At 49.1% G+C, this 24,885-nt stretch overlaps 1 protein-coding gene across 10 annotated transcripts in view; it reads right to left on the bottom strand.

Annotated features, from left to right (window-relative positions):
• Nucleotides 1–24,885, bottom strand: part of Inpp4a (inositol polyphosphate-4-phosphatase type I A) — a 114,210-nt gene that overhangs the window by 10,175 nt on the left and 79,150 nt on the right. For 4 of the 10 annotated variants that reach the window (XM_031367218.1, XM_031367217.1, XM_031367220.1 and 1 more), the window contains 13 exons: nucleotides 24,385–24,489; nucleotides 23,722–23,830; nucleotides 21,858–21,875; nucleotides 18,484–18,667; nucleotides 17,139–17,357; nucleotides 16,012–16,267; nucleotides 12,566–12,598; nucleotides 8,157–8,329; nucleotides 7,149–7,272; nucleotides 6,199–6,325; nucleotides 5,784–5,924; nucleotides 3,465–3,562; nucleotides 268–380 (listed from right to left, as the gene is read on the bottom strand). In XM_031367218.1, coding sequence (XP_031223078.1) covers nucleotides 268–380; nucleotides 3,465–3,562; nucleotides 5,784–5,924; nucleotides 6,199–6,325; nucleotides 7,149–7,272; nucleotides 8,157–8,329; nucleotides 12,566–12,598; nucleotides 16,012–16,267; nucleotides 17,139–17,357; nucleotides 18,484–18,667; nucleotides 21,858–21,875; nucleotides 23,722–23,830; nucleotides 24,385–24,489 — 1,700 coding nt within the window. The remainder of the gene's footprint in view (nucleotides 1–267; nucleotides 381–3,464; nucleotides 3,563–5,783; nucleotides 5,925–6,198; nucleotides 6,326–7,148; nucleotides 7,273–8,156; nucleotides 8,330–12,565; nucleotides 12,599–16,011; nucleotides 16,268–17,138; nucleotides 17,358–18,483; nucleotides 18,668–21,857; nucleotides 21,876–23,721; nucleotides 23,831–24,384; nucleotides 24,490–24,885) is intronic. The other 6 variants (XM_031367226.1, XM_031367223.1, XM_031367225.1 and 3 more) reach the window with 6 other exon arrangements.

Below are 24,885 nucleotides of genomic sequence, written 5' to 3'. Positions count from 1 at the left end.
AAATAAATGTCCCAGGGACAGAGTCCATGTCTTTTGTAGGAATCTAGGTAGCTCTTTCAGAATGAACTCCTGGGAAATGGTGCTCAGGGTCCCCTAGCACCACTGAACCTATGCAGTAATGTTTCCTATGCAGTGGCATTTCCTATGCAGTGATGATCTTTCCTTGGCCCCTTGTGTTGTGGAGGGATCTGCGGTCCCCTGCCTGATGTCTTCACTACAGTGACTCTTGGAAGGCACTCCATAACTCTTCTGCACTCTGACTAGTACCTCAGCAGCTTGCCAGAGGATGTCCACGTTCTTATTCTTTCGCGCATGGACATTCTGTCCCAGAAACCGCAGCAGCTCTGGAAGGCAGGTCTGACTCCGAGATCGAGGTAGACCTGGAAGAGAAGAGAGAAGAGGGGCCTACTCAAAGATACTGAGGAAGTATTCCTGCTTCACAGCAGGTAGCTGGGGGAGGGAGGGAAGTGTTTGCAGATTTGGACATGGTCATGTTGAGCCCTGAATTTCCTTCTCTGCTGTTAGTGCTACTGTCAGAGGGTAGAGACTTTATTTTTTGTTGGTTTTTCTCAAGAGGCTAGAGAGAAGAATGCCAAAGGACTAAAATTACTCAAGCCTCTTGGCCCTTCAAGGGGCAGTGAGTAAGAAGTGAGGGCAAGCTGTCTAGTCTCCAAACAGACATTGGGAGGCAGAATGCTTGGAGCAATGGGTCTTGACTAGCAAGCAGATGGAAACCTTGGGAGATTCTGCAAGCGCAGCCTCCTAAGACAGACCTCAACCCACACTTGAAGGAAGAACTTCTGATTGGCCTAGGCATGTCTAACCCTACAAATCCTTTTCCACTGCTGAAGTTGCCAGGCCCTTGCAAGACTTCCTTAGCCCCCAGGTCATCTTGCTTCACCTAAGAACCCTGGGACAAAAGTCAAAGACAAGGCAAGCACTTCTGAAGGTTGTGGGATTTTTTACACACATTCAAGAGAAGTGCCTCAAGGCCATGTCTAGGAAACACATGAGTCCCCAAGCAAGGGCAGCCTTCCTTTGGTGACACAGGCTCCTGTGAGAATTACTAAGCAGTAAGAAGCCTCCAGTCCCTGAGGCCTGCAGAGTATGAGGAGGCTGTGGGAAGAGGAGCCTCATCTTGGTTAGGGCACTCACCATCCAGAGGAGACAAAATGGTCTCCCAACTTCCCATCAGCTGCAGCCTCTCCCTGGCCTAACTTACAATGCTCACTTTAGTGACTACCTGCCCACGGATGGGGCATGTGGACACGGGTGTAGTCAGGTGGTGGGATTCTGGGAATCACAGTTCACTGACTCTTTCCTGGGGCTCACAGGCACATGGCCTACCTCTTCCTGGCTTCCTGGCCTCTGTGTCTATAGGCCTTCATATTCCCTGGACTTTACCCTCAATCTATCTGCTTTTGTGCCTCTTGGGGGTAAGGCAGGGTACTGGCAATACCAGAAACTGCCCACCTTCCAAAATGCTGGCCACAGGACTACCCTTGGTAACATTCATTACTCCCACCCTACCCACCATCAGAGTTCATCTTGGTTCTCTGGCTGATGATCCAGTTCCCTGCAAGTCCACAGCCTGTCTCTCCCCTCATAGCAGTAAAAATAAGATGCTTCTGGGGTTGATGTGGCTCTCCAGGAGTCTCATCCTCCATATCTCAATGTTCTCATCCCTTGGCACAGGGCAAGGACTTATGAGCACTGAGGAAGAATTGGAGTGTACCTCGCTGATGACCTGCAGTTTAGTCAAGGTAAGGACTAGAGGCCAGAGACTCCTGGAACATTATGTGTGCTGGCAAGTTTCATATCAAACCAGCTAGAGTTGTTTTGGGAGAACAAGTCTGCAGTAGATTTTCTAGTTGATAACTGATGCTAACCTGGGAGGCCTACCCTATTGTGTGATGCCACCCCTGCCTGGTGGTCCTAAATTCTCTATAAGAAAGCAGGCTGAGAAAGTCAGGGGGACAAGCTAGTAAGCTATACTCCTCCATGGCCTCTCCATTACTTCTTACCTCCAGGTTCCTGCCGTGAGTTCCTACCCTGACTTCCTTTGATGATGGACTGTGGTGTGGAATGTAAGCTGAATAAACCCTTCCTCTCCCTAAGCTGTTTTTGGTCATGGGTTGTTTCATAGCAATAGAAGCCCTAACTAGGATACTACAAAAGTGTCAATATGCTTAAAGTTCTCAAAGTGTTGGCTTCGGTGGACCCGGTGCTCAGTGAGAACCTTGCAGTATGCCTCTGCCCCAGACCATGACCTATCATCAGCAAGTGAGGCTCAGCCTTCCTGGGTCTGCCAGTAGCCTGTGTGTCCCCCAGCCCGCCCCCACTCTTCCAGTCTAACCAGTATACCAGAGAGGCCAAGCAGAGGCAGCCTTTTCCCAAATAAGCACTGCCAAATAGATGACAGTGCCCCCTTCTTCTGGGTCCTTCTTAACTGTATACACACATAGGGTCCACAGCCAGGCAACCCTTGCATTCCTTGGACACACATAACAATACTGATGTCTCGTGATTCACAGTGAACAGGAACAGTGCAGGGCACTTGGCCTAGTACTCCTCATAAGTGGCTTGAAAGTGTTCTCTGCACTGTTTCATCATTGGCTCTCAACTAGGTCCATCTCACCTCTGAGAGAATGCAAGACAGCCTGATTACCTCACCAGTTCATATACTGTTCCTCTTTGGAGCCAACCCTCACATAAGAGAAAAATCTCCAGTGAGAAACAGGTCTATGCTCTATGTGGAACCCCAAGAGGCAGTTCAGTCTCACAGGCTAAACAGAGCAGAAGCTTGGAGAGTTCACTGGGATGAATTCAGAAGACTTGAGCAGCTAAAAGCTCTGCTGAGCCACTCTGGGGTTCTCCTCAAGTGTTGTGGCTGCCAGAACCCTCTCAGACTGTGTCCTCATGTTGAGGACAGAGAACTATATATCAGCACAATGTAGAATTACACTGCTTCTGGGAGACTGAGGCAGGGTCATCATGCCCACGCATATTTGGGAGGAAGTATCTTTTCTGCATCTCACTGTATATGTCAGGAACAGAAATGACAGAAATACATGGACAGCTCGTACAGAATCCTGGACTGCCTCCAAGGCCTCCCCCCCCCCACCCCAGTGCTCCCAGCAGAATGTGCTAGGGAGAGGCAGGGTACAGTAGCAGGAAACACTACATTGTGACTAGAGGGAGAGACCAACTGCAGAAGAGGGGAGCAGGGGTGGGGCATCATAGAAGCTTTCCTGGGTGGGGCTCAAGCCAGAAAAATGGGGTCCCAAGCACATGTAAGGGGCAAAGAAAGAACCCCCTAATACATCCATGTAGGATTTGTGCACAACACTGCAGCGGGATGATCTGGGCAGTGCTCAGGTCAGAAAACAGAGCTGGAGGCCAGACATCCAAAATGAAGACTGCATGGGCAGTGTGGAGCACATTCCAAGGGAAGGAATACTCACAGTCCTCTGGCAAAACCTCCTTAAACTGCTCAAAGTAGGAATTTAACCGCACCAAGCTCTCCACATTGATAACTTCTTGTAAGGATGTATCTCCAAACCTTGGGGAGAATCAGGACATCAGTGGAAGGGCCATGTCACTATCAGTAAGTTGAAAGCTGAAGGAAATCTTGAGGATTGATTCTTCCAAGTAGATAATCTGCATGCAAGCCCAAACCCCAAGTCTCTCTTTCCTTCCTGAAGCCATCCCTACAGCATTAAGGAGGAATGTCACAAGCAGAAGCCACTGCATCTCACTACAGGCATGCCTAAGAGCACACTGGAGCACGGTTCAGCAGAAGTCTCTCGTGCAAGTTCACATGTGGAAGGCTTGGGCTCTGAGCACTAGTGAGAGGTGACTGGATCCTGATGAATTCACTGATGAGTTCCCAGCTAAATCTCTATGAGGAGCTGGGACCTAGTTGGAGGAAGCAGACACTGGGGCACATCTCTGAAGGGTCAACCTGCTCTGCTCTGTCTCCTGCACATCATAGGGTAAGCTGCTCTGCCCCACTGTGATTTCTACACCATGATTTTCTGCTTTGCCATGAACAGGCTGAGGAGCAATGAAGCCAACAACCACAGCCTGAAACTTCTGCAATTCCAAGCCAAAATCAACCTTCACTTCTTGTGTTTTTTATCTTGTTAAAGGTATTTTGTCACAGCCACGATAAAATGGCCTAAGGCACCAGGCTCAGAGGCTGAAAGGCCCACATGTATGTCACAGGTCCTCTTCTTAGAGGTCATGTGTCTTCCTCCCTCAAAGGCACCTAGGAAAGGGGACGGCAGTAGGGGTAGCAGGGACTGGGAGAGCAGGGAGTGTGGAGAGCTTTTGGTGCCGCTTCTAGGAAACTGGCAAGAATATTTGACATTGGGCTAGGACAAAGAAGTAAGCCCAAGAAAAATATAGCTGAGGAATGTATTCCTCATATTTTGATAAGTCCCTAGGAGCAGTGACCCCAGGACCCTTGTTTATGCTTTGTTTGTTCCTTGACTACTTTGTTTATGCCTTAGAATGGACCCTATTCTTTGTATGTACCTAGAATGTTATAAAAGCAGACTAGAAAAAAATAAGCCCACCTTACCATGTGCTGGGATCATACCATAATGTTGTCTAATCGTCTCTCTTTTATCTTTAACTCTTACTCCCTCCCTGGAGACCTGGCTGACTGACTGAGCAAGGGACCAAGGACATTCTGCTGTGGTCTGAAGTCACTCTGCTATGTGAATACTAAGTGTCCTCTGGGCTGGCCTGGGGCCTTCCCTCTTTCCTCATCAGATAGGTCTGGCCTGTGCCCACTACCTGTTGCAAGAATGACCATACCAAATGCCTGAGGTAAGCAGTAGATATTACATACATGGAAGGTGATAAACAGTAAAAAACCAAAAAGCGGAGAAAAGGCTCTGCCATTGTGCAGTCTGAGACCCTGGCCCTCAGCCCAGCCTGCTGCCACACTGCTATATGGATTACCTCAAAGGTATACTCCATCTTGCTCAACACAGATATTCATCCTGCTGCCCCCACACACAGCTCTCTGTGTAGTAGTCACCTGGTCCTGGGCTTAAGAGAGTTTCCCGATCTGTGTAATCTTCCCTCATCAGAAGTAAAGCAAACTTGCTATCATGCTGCTGGAACAAGCAACCAAGCCAAGCCAGTACTGCCCACTCAACTCCACCCATGATGCTCTCTCTCCTCTACCCACTTCTTGGTTCGCTGCACTGGGACTTGTCTCTGTCCTTTCCAGAAACTGCTCAACAGCAGCTGGATGTGAGGAATGCCATTCTTTCTCCTGGGACACCTCCAGCTGCAGTTCCCACAAGAGCCCACTCTCCACAAAATAGATTCTTCTAGCTCCTGCCTCAGGGAGGCTCTGTGGACTGGTGCCTCAGTTGGGCCCAGTCACCATCTCCTCTGAACTTAACCCTTTGCATTGTCCTGAGCTCAGTGAAGGCACTGACCTACATGACCAATCTAGAGGCTGAGGCCACAGTCTTCTTATGCTCCACAATCTCTGAATCTCCTCAGCCGGTCCCTTCTCAGAACACTACACCATGTTCTAGCTACCCAGCTCCACAGCACTGCCCTGTGACCCAGTGTCTTCAGCAAAATCCTCACATTTCCCTCACATCCTTTCTATCCATGGCCAGAAGTATAACCTACCTAACATGTCACTCTGGGCTGGTTATCTCCCAGTAACCACAGTGTATTTCTCAAGTTGAGGTGGGCTCAGACCCCCAGCTCCATGGACACTGAACCCCAGCTGCCCAGGCACCAGCACATACCTTTCGGCCAGTGTCTGTTGTTCATTGATGCCCACATTGAAGAGGACAGGCTGCACCCGCAGCAGCATGCCACTCTGGATCTCTCGGGGGAGGGAGTCAAACAGTGGGCCTGGCAGAGGGATCCGCACATTAAAGCCATCCCTAGTAGAGAGAGGAAATGCAAAGCGGGTGAGGTCAGGATGCTGAGAGCAGAGGGCAGACTCAAAGCACACTTCGGATCCCTGGGTGATGATGCTCTGGCCAGTGTGGTTCAATGCCCACTCAGACCTTTAAGGAGAAATTATGGAATTGGTATGGGTCTGGGAAGGCTGTATGCCATGTTCTAAAGGAGTACAAGCAAAGGACAGAGAGGCGTGTGTCCCATGAGACAGACACAGTGAAGCCCCGCTGTTGATGGAGTGTTAGATGATCTTACCGGTTTCCTGTGATGACTGGTAGCATGTCACTAGACGCATTTGAAGTGGCCTGAGTGACTTTAAAGGTCACATTTCTCAGGTCCATGATTCCAAGGCTCATGTCCTCCAACATGGCCAACTCCTCTCCTGAAATGAAACAGAGAGGGGTGATATCTAGGCCTGCCACTGTCCTCAGGACATTTGTGAACGGGGGGGGGGGGGGGGGGGGGGGGGGCCGAGGGCATCGATGAGAGGACGTTCTCTGAGAGAACACTGCACAGCAACACTGCAGATATAGCAGTAGGAATGGGCACCGCCCTTCTCAAGCTTTCTATGCACAGAACCTCAAAAGGCCATGCTAGCTCTTCAAGGATGAGAACAGAAACAGTACAATAATACTGCTATGGCCAACCTCCTTCCATGACTGAGTACTTCTTTAAGAACCAACCCATAATCCCAAGATAAACAAATGGTCCATTTCTAAATGGTCAATTTTCACCTTCTTGAAAGAAGTACATTTAAAAAACAACAACAACAAAAAAAAAAAAACAAAAAAAAAAAAAAAAAAAAAAAAAACAAGCCTGGGGTGGAAAGCAGCCTCCATAAAGAGCAGTTTGGAATCAGCTTTCAAGTTTCTCATGGCCCCTTCCCCTTGACCCAGCAACTCTCCTTCTCAGCTATAGAAATGAGCTCACATAATTATGTCTTCAGCATACAGGTGTCACTGCACCAAAAAATGTTAGTGGGAGCAGTTCAGAAGTAGCCCGAACCCGCATCCATGCTCTTGAGGAAGACGTTCAAAGGCTTTAACATCACCACTGCAAGCCAAGGATGTGAGAACTGTGCAGGCCCATCGCCTGGTTCTCTGCTACACTTCCTGGTAATGTGTAAACTTGTTTAACCTCTGGAAGGAAGGGCCAGTAGAGGCTCAAATGGAACCACCCCTGTGGCCCTGGGCTGGGGGTCTTACCGTAGGTACTCAGCAGGCTCTCAAACTGGGCCAGAAGCCCAATGGTGTAAAGCTGCCGCAGGAAGCCACTGTCGTGCAGGCAGTTCCTCAGCTTGATGATAAAGCCGCAGATGAGTGCTGTCAGCTGTGGCGAGGCACAGGGCGATGGTGTGAAGAGCGGGCCTTTCTCTCCCGCCCTAGTCCCTTTGTTTCCACTACTAAGGGACATCAGCAATATGTCTTATCCCTCAGGGAGGGCTGGAGCCTGGGGATCCAGGGATGCCCTAGCTCTAAGACCACAGTAATCAGAGGCTCCAGGAAGGTGGTAATAAACAACATAGGCTTGTGGCACCTGACAAAGGTGGGCTTGGACTGGGCTCAGCCTCTGACATGACCTACTTGGGGTCATGCCTGAACTGAAACTTTTTGGAAGCTTAGAATCAATCCCCCACAGGGAAAGGGCTTGTCAGACCACACCAACCCTGTGTGGAAACGAGTGACCATGGCTGTCTGGTTTCCCTAGGGAGGTTTTCTGTGGGATAAACAGGCTTCCAAGCGTCAGCAGGGGAACTCCAGAGCACCAGCCCCCACCAGCTGCTCTCATTGCTAGTTTACTGCTGCCATCTTTTGACTCAAAAAGATGTACTGAGTTGTAACTGAAACCTTAAATAGAGCCCTGTGACAAGTCACAGAACCTGAGTGCCTGCTCTTTCAACTACACTGGCCAGTCTATGTGGCCCTCGATGACATTCTTGTACAGAAAGAGAAAAAGGTGACAAAGAGGCGTTTGCCATTGCCCTGCTTCATGCCGGGCAATCCTGTCAGAGCTGGTACTTCAACAGGAACAAATACTCATCAATGAGGTGGGCTCCTTCCTGTGCCTCTCTTTAAGTAAACTTAAAAGCAACAGATGAAGGAAACATGGCCACCTGCTCTTTTCACAAGTGGAGGAGGAAGGGCAGAGCTCCCTCAGCCCATTTTCTCTGAGGTAAGAGGTGCATATGATCACCGTGTCCTCTGGGGCCTTACGGTTTGGCAGAAGACGACGTCACGGCGATACTGCAGGCTGAGGTATGATGCGATGGTGGGGGCGCTGTCCTGCATGAGCAGGAAGACCATGGCTGCCTTAGCCTTGTCGCTCATCATGGCTACACAGTCTGTGAGGGTGGTCAGCAGAGGGTAAAGGGCCTCACTCCACTCACCTGCACATGAATGAGGGGCTTGTTAGCATTCGAAAGATAGGCTTCAGGAAGCAGCCCCAGCAAAGCAGCACACCACCTGCCCCTAACCACTGTCCCATCCTTCCTCTCTACCCCCATCCCTTCTATGCCTCCTGACCCTGCTTTCCCCACAACACAGCCTGGAAAAGCAGAACTGAGTTCTGCTGAGAGCCAGTGATGCTCTGTGCACCCATATGTCCCTCTACCTGAGTTGCTGAGTAAGAAGCCAGTCCTGCGCTGGCATGTGCACACACAGCACTTACCACGCACCCTACTAGGAGCCCTTCCCAGTATGCCAAACTAGTTGTTGAGGGGACAACAAAGAAGTCCCTGCGAGTCACAGCAGGGCCAGAGACAGATCCCACGTGCAAGAGGAGCAGCCTCCTTCCACAGCACGGTGGTTCCTGCAGTCCATAAGGAAGGCCCACAGACGGGGTGCCTGTCACGGCCCCTCCTGTAGCAAGGTGCCGACTCTGCCCATCTCTTACAGCCCTCAACCCCCATGCCCTGCTTGTTATCAACTATCTCCAGCTCAGCTCTCTTTCAGAGATGGATGGAAACTTCAACCCTGTACCTACATAACCCTTTAAAAAGAGAGCCCTGGAGGGGAAGGGCAGAATGAGGAGCACCTTTGGTTCTGCCTTTGTTTCCTTCCTTCTTGGAAGACATCAAGAGAGAAGACATGACATGTCCAAAAATAAGCATCAGCACACCCCTACTTGGGAAGCACCACTCCAAACAGCTCAAGGCAGTGAACATCTGAGGGACAGAGTGCATGCTGCAGAACTCTCAGATCAGGGAGGACTGTGCTGCCAGAGACAACCTGGCTGACACAGTCTGGGGGCAGGTAGAGAAGGGAGACTTGCTCGCTCCTCTGCCATCTGGCTAGCCCTTGGACTCCTAAGAATGTGTGGAGGAACTTGCCCACACTCAGCAGCTGGCCTCAGTACACAGAACAGTCCAGGGTTGGAAATGATCTAACTGGATATGCAGGCACACTATATGTGGACAAGGGTTATGTCTGTAATGGGAAAAAGAGTAGGCTTAAATTTAGAGTCTAAGGCAGAAAGGTCTTAGCAAATATGACACAGTGACAAAGAATACTGGACTGAGGAGTGGAAAATGTGAGTTGCAGGCCTGGCTGCTGTGCAGTGGCAGACACAGGCAAGGCCCTGACCCCTTAGCTACACGGGACCTTATTGGGAAAATCAGAGAGAATACCAGATAGATGCCCAGACCACACGCCATCTGAATTCCTCAGGCACCAAGTGTCCTGCTTCTTTGAAGAACTCTGAGAACAGATTCTGCCAGAAATGGCCAATGAAAACCAGGAGGTATAGAGGTATGTTGGGAGGTATAGAGGTATGGCATGCTGTTGGGGAAAGGTAAAGTCAGTAAGTCTGCTTCAGAGCTGGGTATGGTAATACATGCCTGTAATCCCAGGACCTGGAGAGCTGAGGCAGGAAAAGAACAAGTTCAAGGCTAGCTTGGGCTACATACTAATATGCAACCTCAAAAAGTAAAAGCAACCTAGCACCCCCTGTCCTTTTCAGTAAGCACTGGAGTGCTCAGGTCAAATGCAGCCATCTTTACTTTGCTTTTCCAATCATCACATTTATACAATTCATGGGATAACCATGGTTATTTTAACCTAAAAATAAGCAGCATAGACGAGTTGTTTTGTTCAACCAAGCCAAGCCTCCTCATACAACTTTTTAACTTTACTCTTTTTCAAAAATGAAATTCATATAACAATTATTTGCTAAACTAGAAAAATAAGAGTCTAGAAGAAATGGCTAAAAGGCACTTGAGTACTTGTCTTGGAAAACGGTTGGTTTGAACCTGCAAGAGGGTGACCCGACATCTTCCCAGGTAGTCTCAGGCAAGGCTGGATGGCGAGAGTCCAGTAAAGGAACCAACCACCACTGCCAGCATTTCTCATACCTTCCTGTCTTCTCCACACAGAGAGGACATGGGCTTGGAGGCTGAGAGCCATCCCAAGACAAACAGAAGAACATCTATGTACATCTGCCTGACTCTCAGAGCTGTTATCTTTAGTAGTTAGCCTGTTTCTGCTGAGGAGGCAGCAGGAGATGGGGGTACTATGTGCTTTACATATGAGTAGAAACCCAAGTTAAAGCGATTCCAAGACAAACAGATTTCAATGGCAGCACATGGTATCTACCCAGAGCTGGCTGGGATGTTGAAATTGGTGAAGAGTTTTCAATGTGCTACCTCAAAAGGAAAGTTGGCGATGGCTACTTCTTTTATATTGTTTCATTATTGTTGAATCAGGTCAGCTAAGTAATGTCCCACGTGCTGCAGCTGTCCCACTTGTGGGGTAAACTCCTCAGCTACCAAACTACCTGGTGATGGCTGCTGTCTGACAGCCCATGACCCACACTACTTTAGGTAGCAGCTTCAGGTGCTCTTTCCATCTACAGGCTGCTATTTTTTCTTTTTAATTAACCCATTAGTATGAACAAGGAATGAGAGACAGAGTGTACATGTGTCTGTATGTTTGCGTAGTATATGCATCTATGTGCTCACATGTAAGTGTGAGCATCCATATGTGCACGGGTAGGGAGCAGAAGTTGATGTCCAGCATCCTTTCTATCACCACCCCCCACTCTCTCCATGAGCCCAGTGCACACTAACTGCCTGACCTCCTGGCCAGCCAGCGAGCTCTAGGAGCAGCCTGTCTCTCCCTCCCTCCCCAGTGTTGGACTCACAGGCATGCTCTGCCACGCCTGGCTTTTTACTTGGGTGTTGAGGAGCTAAAGTCAAATTCTCCCAAGTACACAGCAAGCACTTTACTCCCATCAAAGAATCAATGTCTCCAGCCTCTGGACTGTGTGTGTTTAATACAGATTAAATATGCAGTACAGGACTCCTGGCAGGGGGCCATTTCTAGCATCAATTGTGGAAAGGCTGCCAGTGCTTCCCAAGAGGAAGAAGAGTTCTATAAACCAGGCATCTTCTGAGTGCTGACAGAAACCAGAATGGAGAAGCCTGAACTCCAGCCATAGGCTCACAGGCCACCTTCTCTGGTTCTCACTGCTGGCCGTAGCCCCAGACTGCCATACCACTGAGGCTCTGTGGAACCAACAATCTGAAGGCTCTGGCTAAGTCAGACACCAGGCAAGTGAAGAGCAAGGTTAGCTGTGCATCCACTAAGGCTCAGTGACCCTAAGGCTCCGCAGGCTCCTCCATGACATGGGATCCAAGACCCACTCAAAGCCGCTACACTGATGTTTGGAGAATGAGGACTACAAAGCGATTAGGGAGGAATGGTGAGCCTGGTTGGACACTGGCTCAGTGCACACTGTGTATGGACTCATGGCACTGTGTCAGTGGGCAGAAATGGCTCCGTAAATCCTGCACCCATCACTTGCTGTACTCTAGATGTAACAAAGGTGTCTTTCCATCTTATACCTACTCAGAAATACACAATTACTGGTATGATCATGTAGCTCATTTTTTAGAGTAAAACTCTGTTTGGGGAGAAAGGCACATACACACTGAAAGAAAACCACAAGCTGTATATAGGAAGCTTGTCAGGAACTAGGTCAGGGCTTGGTGCACCCTACAGTCATCTTTATAGACCAGTAGAGCCACAGAGTCTCTGCAGCACTAACTGAAAACAGGTGGTAGACAACATAATGTTATAATGCAGGCTGTGGCCAGAATTTAGCTCAAGAACAAAGTTTGCAAACCCCCGAGGTAGAGTCTGGAGCCTTAGGTTCTCCAGGGAAATGTAGCGGAAAGATTTCATTTTTAACAATAATCCCAACTAAGGCCCAGATCAATGTCTGATAAGAGTTTTAAAGCTGTGTCGCACGCAGAAGCTGACGGGAAGCTGCACCACCACATTCCCAGTGGACACAGATCATCCAGTTGTGCCTTCAAGAGCTAGGTGCGGAAGTCCAGGTGAGTGTACAAGGAGTATCTACAAACATGTAGCTTTCTAAATCGGATCACCCACCACAGGAAGTCCAGTGCACTCAGAAATAAACCAAGTGAAAGGTTTCAGGGCACAGAGGAAAAGCAGTGTGTCTGGCGGCTATTTCAGGTCATATTCCCCAGTCCCACCTCAAAACAAAGGAAGTACTGAAATATTCTCCTAACTACAGGAGCACAATCTTTGGTAATTGAGCTACAAGCACTACCTGAGCATTTAAGAGACAGCAGCAGGAGCCTTGAATGCAAAGCACGTACCTGGACTGGACTCTTCAGGAGGGGGACTGCAATCTGCACAGAAATGGAGGGCAACAGGGATGATTAAGGAGCAGCACATAGTTCAAACATGAGCAGCTCAGTCTCAGAGCTACTGCATCAGCAGCTTGCAGCAAGGTGGTTAAGCACATGGAGAAGAGGCCTGGGGCTCAGGCCTCTTACCCAGTTTCCCAAGGGCATTCCTGCTGCTGGGAGCAACTGAGCCCTCTCAGTGGTGAACAACAGTTCTTCACCAGAGTCAATATCCATGTTGCTAACACTTCAACATAAAATGTTCTTCAAGATGAGTGAGCCAACATACACAATGTCACAGATGCCACACTGACAAGACACAATGCCAGATGCCACACTGATGATGATACAGAGATGGAGCCCCATGCTAGCTTTCAACATCAATGAGAGAAACTGACCAACCAAGCATACATGTCAACTGTGGAGCCCACTGCCATGACTGACTGAGGAACCCAGAGCTCAAGATCTACTGCTGAGCTCTAAACCGGTAAGACCCAATGATAAAACCAATACACAGAAAGAACCTTCAAAAATGCAACTAAACTAAATGTAAAACCTGTATGATTTGAATGATGGCTCCAAATAGGAAACTCCTCCAGGCAGGCTGTCCCTCAAGCTAGGCTGTCCCTCCAGGCAGGCTGTCCCTCAAGCTAGGCTGTCCCTCCAGGTAGGCTGTCCCTCCAGGCAGGCTGTCTCTCAAGCTAGGCTGTCCCTCCAGGCAGGCTGTCCTTCAAGCTAGGCTATCCCTCCAGGCAGGCTGTCCCTCCAGGCAGGCTGTCCCTCAAGCTAGGCTGTCCCTCAAGCTAGGCTGTCCCTCCAGGCAGGCTGTCAAGGTCTTCAAAGAGTACCAATTTTGATTCTAGTTTGCTTTTGCTGAGTCTTACTGCGATGTGCTCATTTCAATTTCACATTTTCCTTAAAAATGCTAAAATTCCTAGTTAAATGGACATGCCATCTGAGAAAAGACAGCTTGAAAAGGCATCAAAGGAATAGACTTGTATTTCATTTTGTGTGTGAACTTCAGTTCAGAGGCTGTCTGTAGGAAACTGATATGAGGTGGCTTTAGACTCCCAAGGGTGGACAGAGAGTTCAGGAGGCTGTTGGGAGGGGGTGAGTCAGAGTCCTCTCTCGGCTGTGTTTGGACATGACTCATGAAGCTGACAGGATGGAAGGGAAGCATAAAGCCTCTTGGAAGCTGAAGAGCTCGGCTAGGGGGTCGGAGGTCAGACCCCGAGACCATTAGTTGACAGGAGCCCTGGGTATGAAACAATGCACTAAGCAGTTCTTAAGCCTCTATCTGACTAATTCTGGATAATTCTTGAGAATTATCCCAAGCCTTGAAAAACTACATGCTTTTATTATCTGTTTGTTTTCCCTCTCTGTAACCTGTACTTCAGGACTCTGGTCTATGAATGAGGAGGAGAGTTTAGGAGCCTTGTGAGTGCCTGTGGTGATCTCAAACAGCAGGGTGGAACCATTCCTGGGAGAGTTTACTCAGTTTGGTAAACATATCTTTCCAACCCAAGGGGAGAAGTGAGGCTCCTCTGGCAATCTCAGATCAGCCGCTCCTACTGCTCTTAAGTCACAGAGTCCTTGGAGATTTGATAACCACTATGAACTTTCTCCCCATTCACTTACAAACTCTAGCATGTGGTCTCAGGAGTGATGCCTGGGTGTATCTACTGATCCCATCTCAATAACTCAGTAGGTGGTCTGTGCGGATGGGGTTCTACATAGATCTTGGGTTAACAATACAGCAACTGAGAAAATATCCCCACTAGGGATTGCTAACCTGTCAGCAAGCCTTTCTGACATTTAAAATTCTGTGCATTGTCTTAATTAGTGATTGATGTGGGAGGGCCCAGACCATTGTGGTTGGTGCCACCCCAGAGCAGGTGGTTCTGGGCAGGTACATAAGAAAGCAGGCTGAGCTAGCCAGTAAGGAGTGTTCGTCCATGGCCTCTGTATCATTTTCTGCCTCCAGGTTCTTGTCGCCAGCTCCCACCACGACTTTTCTGGCTGTGAGCTGTGAGCTGAAATAACCCTGTCCTCCTCAGGCTCCTTTTGGTCATGGTGTTTTGTCACCGCCATAGAAACTTTACTTGGGACAAGCACCCTGGACATGTGAGTCACAAAGATAAACAGCCTTATCACATAACATACTAGCTCCTAAATTTTAAAATATCTCACCAATTTCCTCTGTATCTGCAGAAAATATTTTAAGTTACAAAAAAAATCATATATATTTCTTCTTTTTCAGTCCTGAAGTAGCCCCATTCATTCATGGTAGGTAAACGATCTACCACCTAACTACATCCCTAGACCTACAACAAGTTCTTATTAAAGTGAAGTAAGTCATAAACTTTGAGAAGAAAATTAAACAACAGGAATATGAGAACAAAGCAAACACAAACTAGTTCCATGAGCCTACCACAGGCTTGGGAAGGTGACAGCTGTAACCCCCACTCCCTGAGATGGAAAGTAAGTGACGTGGATATTGCAGACAGATGAGAGGCAAGACATGTCACACATGAGGTTTATCAGGAGACTGATGAAGTCATATGACTGCGCTCGAAGACACATGACGGCAGTCGATGACTGATTTCTAACTGAGAATCCCTCATTACACAAGGCCCGGCTTGCACACTTTGGCTGGACTTAGCTTGACACTCCACATGGAGATGAGAGGAAGACAGAAGCTAAGTGCTCAGCCAGGGCTCAGACGATTTGACCCAAGTGTTCTCCAGCTCTTATAGAAAAGGGTGAGAGGCACCATAGAGGAGGGCCAGGCAGCCACTTGTTTAGACACACTAGTCCTCAGCATTCAGGCTGTTTTAAGGCCCGTGTTCACCATGCCCTGTATCCTTTCTGAAGTGAGCTGCTGTGTGGCATTGCTCTGTACCCTCCCCTTAAGAATGGTGTCAAACCGATCAATCTAGCTTACATGCCATCTGACTGAGTTACCAGACACTACGCATCATGCTTCTTCTGGGTAAGAGTGTACCAGCCAATAAGAGCTCATCCAGCAGAGTTCCTACAAAGCTTTCTTTTTTAAAACCAGTCTACCCATCCCAACACAATGAAAATAACACCACAGAGGCATCTGCATCAGCCCCCATCAACTTCTCAGGTCAGCTTACAATCCTGAGAAGACTTCCCACCATGGCATTGTAGCCCAGGAGGACATCATCTGCCCATGGTGGCAATGCAGATTCGGTGGGCTCCAGCTGCACAGGAAGACAGGAGCCCCCACCCTGTCTATGTGCTGTATGTACATGGAACCCCCAGCCCTGCACTGTTTGCCGGTCCTCCCTGCAGTCTGCACTGGGGAGGCACACATGGAGTCAGAGACACAGACACACAGAGGTGAGGCGGCACGAGTTGAGGCTGCATGGGAAGCGTGGATGCATACGCACGTGTGCTTGAATGAGGATGGCATGCAGCAGTGGGCATGGAGGAGGGGCATGTCGAGGAGGGGGCGTCACAGAAGGGGTCCTCCGGTCTGATCCAGTAGGCTTGGCTGTCCCGGTTACCTTTCTTGCTGGAACAGGTGCTTGAACAGGGAAAGGCGTCCTCGCAACCCTCCCCATGCAGACGTTCCTTCTGCAGCAGCTTGTCCACCCGCTGAATGATGCACTCCAGGCTCTTGTCCACATTCAGCCACACTTTCTCCTTCAAACCAACAAGACTGTCTGGGTCAGCTTGTGCAATAGAAGACCAACAACAGAACACAACCTGCCTCCATCTCTTCCCCCAGTCCCAGCCCAATGATGCCCAAGTGGCCATTCAAGTCAGACATGCTTTTCTTAAGGCAACCTGTAGCCTTGTGGTCACTGACTGAAAGCCTGGCAGACATCCTCCTCCCACTCTGGAAGACAGATGGTCTTCTAGACAGGCCTCACCTGAGGCCACAGGGCACTAAGAGCTCAGCCCTGCCTCCTCCACTGTGGGCTACCTACAACCATCATAAAGGCTGAGGTTTCCTTCTGATGAACAGTAATGGAAACAGCTGGGTAGAGGGTGGGGCCTGAAGGAAGAGAGGGCAGGCTGGAAAGAGCTGCAGAAACCCACACAGATCACGGCTGCCAGGGCTGGTGGAGCACTCTACTGCCAATTAATAATTCAGTGCTTCCCAAGACGACTCTGAGCAGCAACCCCAACAAACAACAACAGGTTGTAGGATGTGACCCTTTCTAAAGAGACAAGGATCCAGCTCTGGGACCACACTGGAACCATGAAGTGACATGTCAGGGGCAGGGGCAGCCTGGGCACCTGAGCCTCTACATTCAAACAACAGAGTCCTAAAGGGTAAAGGACGAGCAGGGAGCTGAGTAAGGGGAGAGGCCTGACTCCCAGCAAAATCACGTACAGTTCATACATACTATGGTCTGAAAACAGTCTCTTTCAACATCAGGTGGCCCAGAGCTACCTGGGAAGCAGAATTGGAGCTTGCTAACAAAGGAGCTGGCACTATGTGAGGGAAGACACAGGCAGCAGTTCTGTAGTTCACCAGCAGGACCCCAGGCAGGGGCAGTAGACTCACCCACTCCTCCTCATGCCAATCCACCTGCAGGGAAGACCGGCTGCTTCTCCCCGCCCACCTGGCCATGAGGGTGTCCTGGTCATTCCGCAGCATCACCTGCTCCTCCTCAGTTGAGGTAGGGGAGGCCTTGGAAGCGATGTAGTCGGGCCGTGCTGCATTCAGCCCATGGATGGAGTTGGCCAGCAGCTTACAGTCACAGACAGTCACCAACTGCCGAGTCTGCAGTTCATACAAACCAGGGCTGCTAAGCGTGCTCTCTTACAGAAGGAGAGAGGCAAAGGCTAAGGTCCCCCCACCCATCCTATTCCATGCAACCTGCTAGGAGAGCATTCTCAAGTATCTAAATACAAAGGCAACATGGGATAATCTTGGCAAGAACTTTCCTGCAGGACTAGAGGACATGGGGTCTGCTTGAGACCTGCCTATCCCAGAAGGGGTCAAGGAGGATTAGAAGGGGCTGAAGAATCCTATCTGACATTCATTTTCTTGGCTCCACTTGCCTTTGACCCTACTTCACTGGAGAAAAAGGCTCACTTCCAGCCTTGACAGCACGGTGCACTGTGCCCAGCCCCTGGGGGTAGTCCCAGGGGATCACACATTACTTTGGTTCAACTGTTAGAGCATTTCTTATGCAGCACACTCTGAATGACTGGGCTCCTGGCAGCACAGTTCTCTCACGCCTTGGAGACTGCAGCAGGAGCTCTGCTGTTCCTAGCTTTCTTGCCAACAACTATCACTTCCTTTCCCAGTGGTCCTGGTCTGTGGGGACTCATGCAAAGGATATAACACATCCTGAGCAGGAACAACAGCACCCAGCAGCAAGACAGCTGTGGGTGGAGAGGTGTAATGCGAATGTGTCTGAAGGGAAGGACACCATGCATCAAAGGCAGCACAGCCACGCTCTCAATATGCAGACATGTTTATGCAATTTTAAAGTTAGGACTGAGTTATGGTTAAACAGAACTTTTCAAATTAATTATATATAAGTCAATAAGGTTATATTGCTTATTTCTTATGACTGGATAATTTCTCTATAAGTGCTAAGATGTCACTAAGGAAGCTGTAGTCTGTGTGAGTCCCAGGAAAATGAACACAAATTTACTTACTGGAAGATACATCAACTTGTTGGCCTGAAGCTACAACTGGGGCTCCGACCCTAGGCAAGTCACAGACTTCCCTATAACTTTGTGGAGTTAATAGAAAAGCCTTCAAGGTCACCACAGTGCCACTCCCCATATGGCTCTGGGCACGTCTGGGTTGCTCTGGGTTGCTCTGGGTGGTCTAGTAGCTTCTAGAAACCCAAGACACCTCTCCACCCCACATGCAGCTGGGCAGCCCCTCCTACCTTGTCTGCCAAGATGGCAAGAGTCCTCTCAAGGCCAGTGGCAGACCTGTCCTTCGCAGCCCTTGAGAGCCGTTCTGCGTAGTAGCTAACCTGGGTTTTCAGGGTGTTGATCTGGGCAATGATCTCCTTGGCTCGGATGATGTCCTGTGGTATGTAGATGATGGACTGGCAGCTAGAAGATGTACTAAAAGGAACAACAGGTCCTAAGGGGCTCTCCAAATCATCCAATCCACCCACAACTATCCCTAAAACAGAGGTGTTTTCTTAGGAAGTTTAGTCACTGATGGACAAAGGTCAATCTTAGAAGATCCTTTTTTATCTGAAGAGAACTATAAAATGTATTTAAAACTAAGACTTTTATGTGTATTTGTACCTGTATGTATCTTTATATTTACTACATACATGTACATGTGTATAAATACCTTGGAATATCACTATAATAATTACCCAGTGCTGGGATCTTACCTAGGAACTTCATCTAGTAACTTATAATGAGTCCTTCAGATCTGGGGTCTGCTTATATCAGAAGGGATCAATTACCACAGTCTAATAGACATTTATTCATATATATGTATGTATGTTTGTGTGTGTGTGTGTGTGTGTGTGCCACCCCCTAACCAAAAACCACCCCAAAATTTTGTTTCTCCATTTTGCCTACAGGGCCTTCAGACTTCCTGTGAGCAGCCTCACATAGTCCTCACACATATTAACCAGAGCAAGTTCCCAACAGCGGGTTCCTTTCTCTCTTCTGTTTCAGGACTTCCTTATACTGACAACACTGCATTAGAGAAAGCTGAGGCTGAGCCAGCCAGAGGCAGGCAAGTTGGTTTTGAGACTATCTGAGGATGCTCAAGAAAATAAGGAGACATAAGTCACCAATGCAGAGGTGGGATTCTGGGATGTGATGATAAGGGAAGGAATGCGCTCCCTTCTGAAATGAAGGGCTAGCCTGAGTTCCAGGGAGGAGGGGCACGTGGAGAGCAGAGGGTGACTCTCATCACACCCTACCCCACTTGCTGGAGATGAGAGTCACCCAAGACCTTTCCAGGGAGGACCAGAAGCAAGTCAGGAAGAAAACACCACAACCCCTTGTCTTTCTGGACTACAGGGCAAGCATGCAAACACCACAAACCAAACTGCCCCAGAGAGGACCACCACCACCACAAGCCCACACACCACAGCGGACACGATGGATCTGCAGAAGCCCATGCAGCAGATGGCGACCAAGCCTGGGCAGCACAAGCATCATTCCACAGCGCCGCCTACAGGAGCTACTTTCCAATCTGCAATCTCTCTCCCAAATGAATAGCATCACTTGGGACAATCAGGTCTTGGAAATACATTTCAAAGAATTTTAAAGTAGAATTTGTTCTTTTCAGTCCTCAGCCTTGAGAATCTACATGGACTATGTGTTGTGTGTAGATCTACTGTTGCATATGTCCATGGCTGTGCACACTCTGTTTACAGCAACATCCCCAGGACTGACACATGGAAGTACATTGAAATTGGCATTACAAGTTGGTAAGTTCAAAGAACGGCTCTTGGGGACATCAGGAATACATGCATGCGTGTACTTAACTCCAAAAATCAGGAGCCACACAAAAGTAATGGGGGTGGGGTGCAGAGGCTATGCTGCCTTGCAGTACACAGACCTCTGTGGGAGGGGCCTCTGTGTTCTACTTATTGTCTGGGCTCCCAGCTCTTCCTGCAACAGCTCAGGATGCAATGGCCTCTGTGTGATGCTTGGGCTTCATATTAGACTCCCATCCAGGGTCTGCTGACCGATCCCTACTCACAGTGGGAGCCATGGGCTAAACACAGAGCCGCATGAGCAACAGAGTAGATGCCTAATGTGCACTTGCTCTGGAAACAGAGAGTAAGGCTGCCAGCTGCCAGTCTCACAGAACCAGATCCTAGAGTAGGACCAAATCTTTGAGATTCAGGTGCCCCCTTCTCTCAGGCTGGAAGGTTCCTCAGTGTCTTAGGAGCTTGGTATCCTGGGGAAGAGAGTGGAATCATAGGAGTAACCAAGCCCTTCCTGAGGCATGGGAGATCTAGAGTCTTCAGTTAAGATGCAACCTGATGAACTTTCCAGATAAGGTTCACATGAAGCACCTGGCTTGGAATTTACCAAGAGACAGTGGGGCCCTTGGCTCTCCATGCTCCACTTGCTGCTCATCCCTCAGACTCTTAGGGATCTGACTCACCCTGCTAAGGGAAAGAGTGAGCCCAAGGAGGGAAAGGGATAATCTTCTGAGGGGATGTATCTAAAACACAGCTGCGGAGGAGGAAGGAGGAGCAGCATCCTTCCCACATGCTGTCTTCCCTCCCTCAGGCTCCAGGGAGGGGACCCCTCCAGGGAAAGCTGGGGAGGCTTCTTCTTGGGTGTGTTAGTGGGTACTCACGGCTTCCTGCCATTGTGTTTCAGCAGAGTCCTAGCATGTCAATGAGGGTCTAGCCCCAGCCCTAAAACCTCATGGGTCATTAGATCAAGACAGCAGCATTTCCCATAGGGCTGTGGGGCCTCCTCCTGGTGAGTTGCTGGTTTTCTAGTCTGGGACTAATGGGAAGATCCTAGAGAAACATGGTAGCTTCTGGCTCCCATGTAATTCGCTGGAGGAAAAGGTCTCTCAGCTCTTGCTCTGCTACCCAATGGGAAAAACTGACCTTAACATCACCATCATTAAAATCAGTACAAATTATAAATATTATAAAAATGTAAACTGGCTCTATCAGATAGAGGGAAAGTAAAAACTCAAAGGCCTCACACTTCCTGTAAAAAAGAGCGAACTGGGCCTGATGAATACACAGATCTATAATCCTGGCTACTAAGGACTGAGGCAGGAGGATTACAGAGAAAAACCTTGGCTGCAGGGTAAGTTCAAGGCCAGCTTGGGGATACTTAGCGAGCCCTGTCTCAAAAGAAAAAATGTTAAAATGGCTGAGGTGGAGTGCAGGGATAAAGCTTTGCTTACAATGTGCTGAAAACCAAAAAGGTTCCCAAATGGCCTTGGATGGGTAAGACGGCTCATTGTGTAAATGTGTGTGTGCTAAATGTACCAGAGGGTTTGACGTGATACCCTGGCACCCAGGGTCCTCAACAGGCTCTTCTGCATCCTCCCAGGAGGCAAACTGGGCCCTGTGTCCGCTGAGTGCAGGAAGAAAATGCTGTCAGTCTGGGAAGGAGGCTGCAGACTGCAGGCTGCAGGCTGGCTATTCATTATCAAAGAACATTGCAGCTGGAAGGAAAAGCTCTGCTGACTGGGAGCCACTCGGCAAATGGGATGGAGCCACCCCAGATGAAGGACAGCACAGGCTTTCTCTACACAAGAGCAAGAATCAACGTACACTCTCTCCACAGACAGAAAACTCACCAACACTCCTCAAAACTGCTAAAAAAACAAAAAACAAAAAACCAAACGAAGCATTAGCGATTGTTAGCAAATACCACAAGCAAAGCACAATTTAAAGGCTGACTGAGTTTTTTTTTTTTTCATCTAAATACTTGGATGTAATTTGTTGAGGCCACGACTACAGGGATAAGCAAACTTATGAGTCTAAAATATTTATTTCCTGGAGTGAGACTGTGGCCTGTGCTCAAGCCCCAGGGATATCCCACTGGGCAGAGAACATGCGTCTGTATGTGAAGGAAAGCTCAGAGAGTGCAAACTGCTGGAAAGGTGGGCTTGTGACATTACTGCTATGTTAATAAAATCTGTGATGATACCTGAAAGACCAAAAAGGCATTGGGAAACCAGCCCTGATGCTAAAATGTAAAGTTGTCTATTATCAAAGCTGCAACCTTTCAGGAACAAGGGACACAGCCACATGGCCTCCCGACTGATCACCTAGAACGAATGGACTTTCTCTGTCAGGAAACCACATCACCTCACACTCACTCTTCCCACACACACTAACTGTGATGAAGGATTTACTCTTCTGCCTGCTCCCTAGGATGCTGTGGACGTGAATGGCAAGGAAAGCCAAACACCCGGTCTGTCTGTTCCGTAAGAGGGAATCAGGGCTGCCTGACAGGCTCACTAAGATGCTGAGATGGCTTTGCTGAGCTCAGCCTTTCCCTGCTTCTCCTCCCCATATCCCACGCTTGGTGACACACACTGGAGACGCAAGCTCTCTGAGAAGGTCCTTTCCTGCTCCCTGCTCTGTCTCTGGCACAGCTGACATCAGTGATACTCTAACCTGCCTTCCTGACTCCACAGGCTCCTCATGGGCCACTGGCCTAACTGTCCAGCATCCTGACCCAGTGGTGCAGTACCTTCACTTTGGCCACAGCAACAGAACTGGACAATGACCAATCGACACCCATTTGTCCTAAGATCCTCCTCTATCTGCTTCCACATGTCACCGTGTGGGTATCTCTGGGATTCCCTGGACCTTTGCTCCTTCTCTAAAAGCATCCCACTCTCAGATGGGAGCACATTTTGCTGAGGCCTCTCGGTAACACTGGGTCTTATCCCCTCACACTTGACAGCCTCTGTGCTAACTCACCTGCTGCCTTGGCCCTTCTGGGATCAGCGAGCTGCCCTGTTTTCTCTCGCTCACCTTACACACATGCATGCTCCACAGAGGTGCAATCAGACTCCAAGCAGAGTCCCCTTCCCAGTGCTTCCCCACTGCACACTCTGCCCAAGGACCTCCCAAGGCTGTCACCCTGCTCATTTTTACACTCACACTCTCTGATCACATTTACATTTTGCCAGGTAACATTCTGGATGATAGCTACCCAAGGAATGCTTCAACTGGGAGGCCCTTCTCTACCCTGCCTCTCTGGCAGTTTCTTGCTCAAGACAGAATTGTACAACCCTCTAGATCCTTTCAGTAGTGGGAACACTTGCCACTGCTGACCTTTAGGAAAGGACACAGAGTGCCGGGGCTTTAGGAACTATAGAAATGATCCCTGAAGTATAGCCTTTACAAGCCTGGTGCTCCGCCAACTGCCCAGAGACTTCAGAGGAAGCTGAGCTAGCAGGCACTGCACACAGGCCGCTGCCTGAAGCAGCTCCCTGGAAAGACTGGACTAGTGGCCAGGTGCCTCACCACTCCCTCCCCTCAGCCACACACACACAGAGCAGCACAGGGTCCCTGAGGCAGCTCCTCCAGCCACGCAGAAGCAGATCAGATGGCTGGATGCTTTTGCAGTTCCGTTTTGATTCTCGTTTTAACTCACAGACACCGGACACAGCGGTACAAGGGCCACAGATACCCTCCTTCACTTACTGCTTCTTGGCCTCTTCAAACTTGTGCAGCTTTTTTCGAAGACCTCCTGACTTAAAACCTTGGCAGTGTGCTGCTGGGGCTCCAATAGTGACGACATCGTAGTTCTGATCTGAGCAATAGAAAGCTTTCCTCCATTACTCTGGGGCCAGGCCTACAAACAAGCCAGCTATGGCAGCATGCATAGCCTTGTGGGACCTATAGCCCACATGTAAACAGCCTCTGGCTCCCTAATCCTACATCCAGAGGCCGAAAGAGGGCTTGCTGAACCCAGCACTAACTATTCAGTAAGAACAGAGCCACCACCTGGGCTGCTAAATGCCCACTTCCTCCCCTCTTGGGAAAGGGTCAGTGATTGGCAACTTTCTGCCATAAAAACAAAGGGAGCTGAAGCGATCTAAGAAAGGAGTTTGGACTTTGTAACTGAAAAATTTCAAAGGTCCTTGGAGGTTGGAGGTTGGCAGAGAGAGAAAGCGGGAAGGGAGAGAGAGGGAGAGAGAGAGAGAGAGAGAGAGAGAGAGAGACAGAGAGAGAGAGAGAGAGAGGCTGAATCTTGCTGCCCAGCATATAGGAAAAATGGGCCAGACATAGGGCAAATCAAAGACCAAGTATACAGAAAGAAAGAAGCAGATCACAACCCAACAACAAGGAGAGAAAAGCAAGTACCTGAGCCTCCGTCGTCTTGAACTCGCATCCGTTGTATGTGCAGGTTTGTGGGAACAAATTCTAACTTTTTATCTGCTTTCAAACTGCTTGCTTTAAAGGAAGGACCTATGAGATACAACAAGAAAGCAGACCTGTCGACATGTACCATGCGCAGTAGCAAAGCACCCAAAGGTGCAGCTGCATGGAAGCAGGCCGATCTCAACAGAGGACTGGAAGGTGCTGAGTGTCACTAAGGGCAGTAGGTTGGAGGACTGACTCTGAATCCTCTCTGGTAAGTAGAGCAAGGCGTAATAAGCTTTTAGAAGACTAGAGTAGTGGTGAGGCCACTCCTCCTGTAACTCAGTTCAGAAAGACATGCTACACAGATATGACTGTAGGTGGTGTGGTGCCACCACCACAGGAAGCAGTGGACCATGTCAGAGACTGCCTGCCAGCTCAGACTGCTAATCATCCTAGAGCCTAAAAACTGGCCTTCCTGGAACAGCACCTCTCAATCTGAAA

The sequence above is a fragment of the Mastomys coucha genome, unplaced genomic scaffold, assembly GCF_008632895.1.
Source record: "Mastomys coucha isolate ucsf_1 unplaced genomic scaffold, UCSF_Mcou_1 pScaffold14, whole genome shotgun sequence".
In the NCBI taxonomy this organism is placed as follows: Eukaryota; Metazoa; Chordata; class Mammalia; order Rodentia; family Muridae; genus Mastomys; species Mastomys coucha.
Note: the sequence above shows the minus strand (reverse complement) of the source record. Positions and strands in the feature narration are given on the sequence as shown.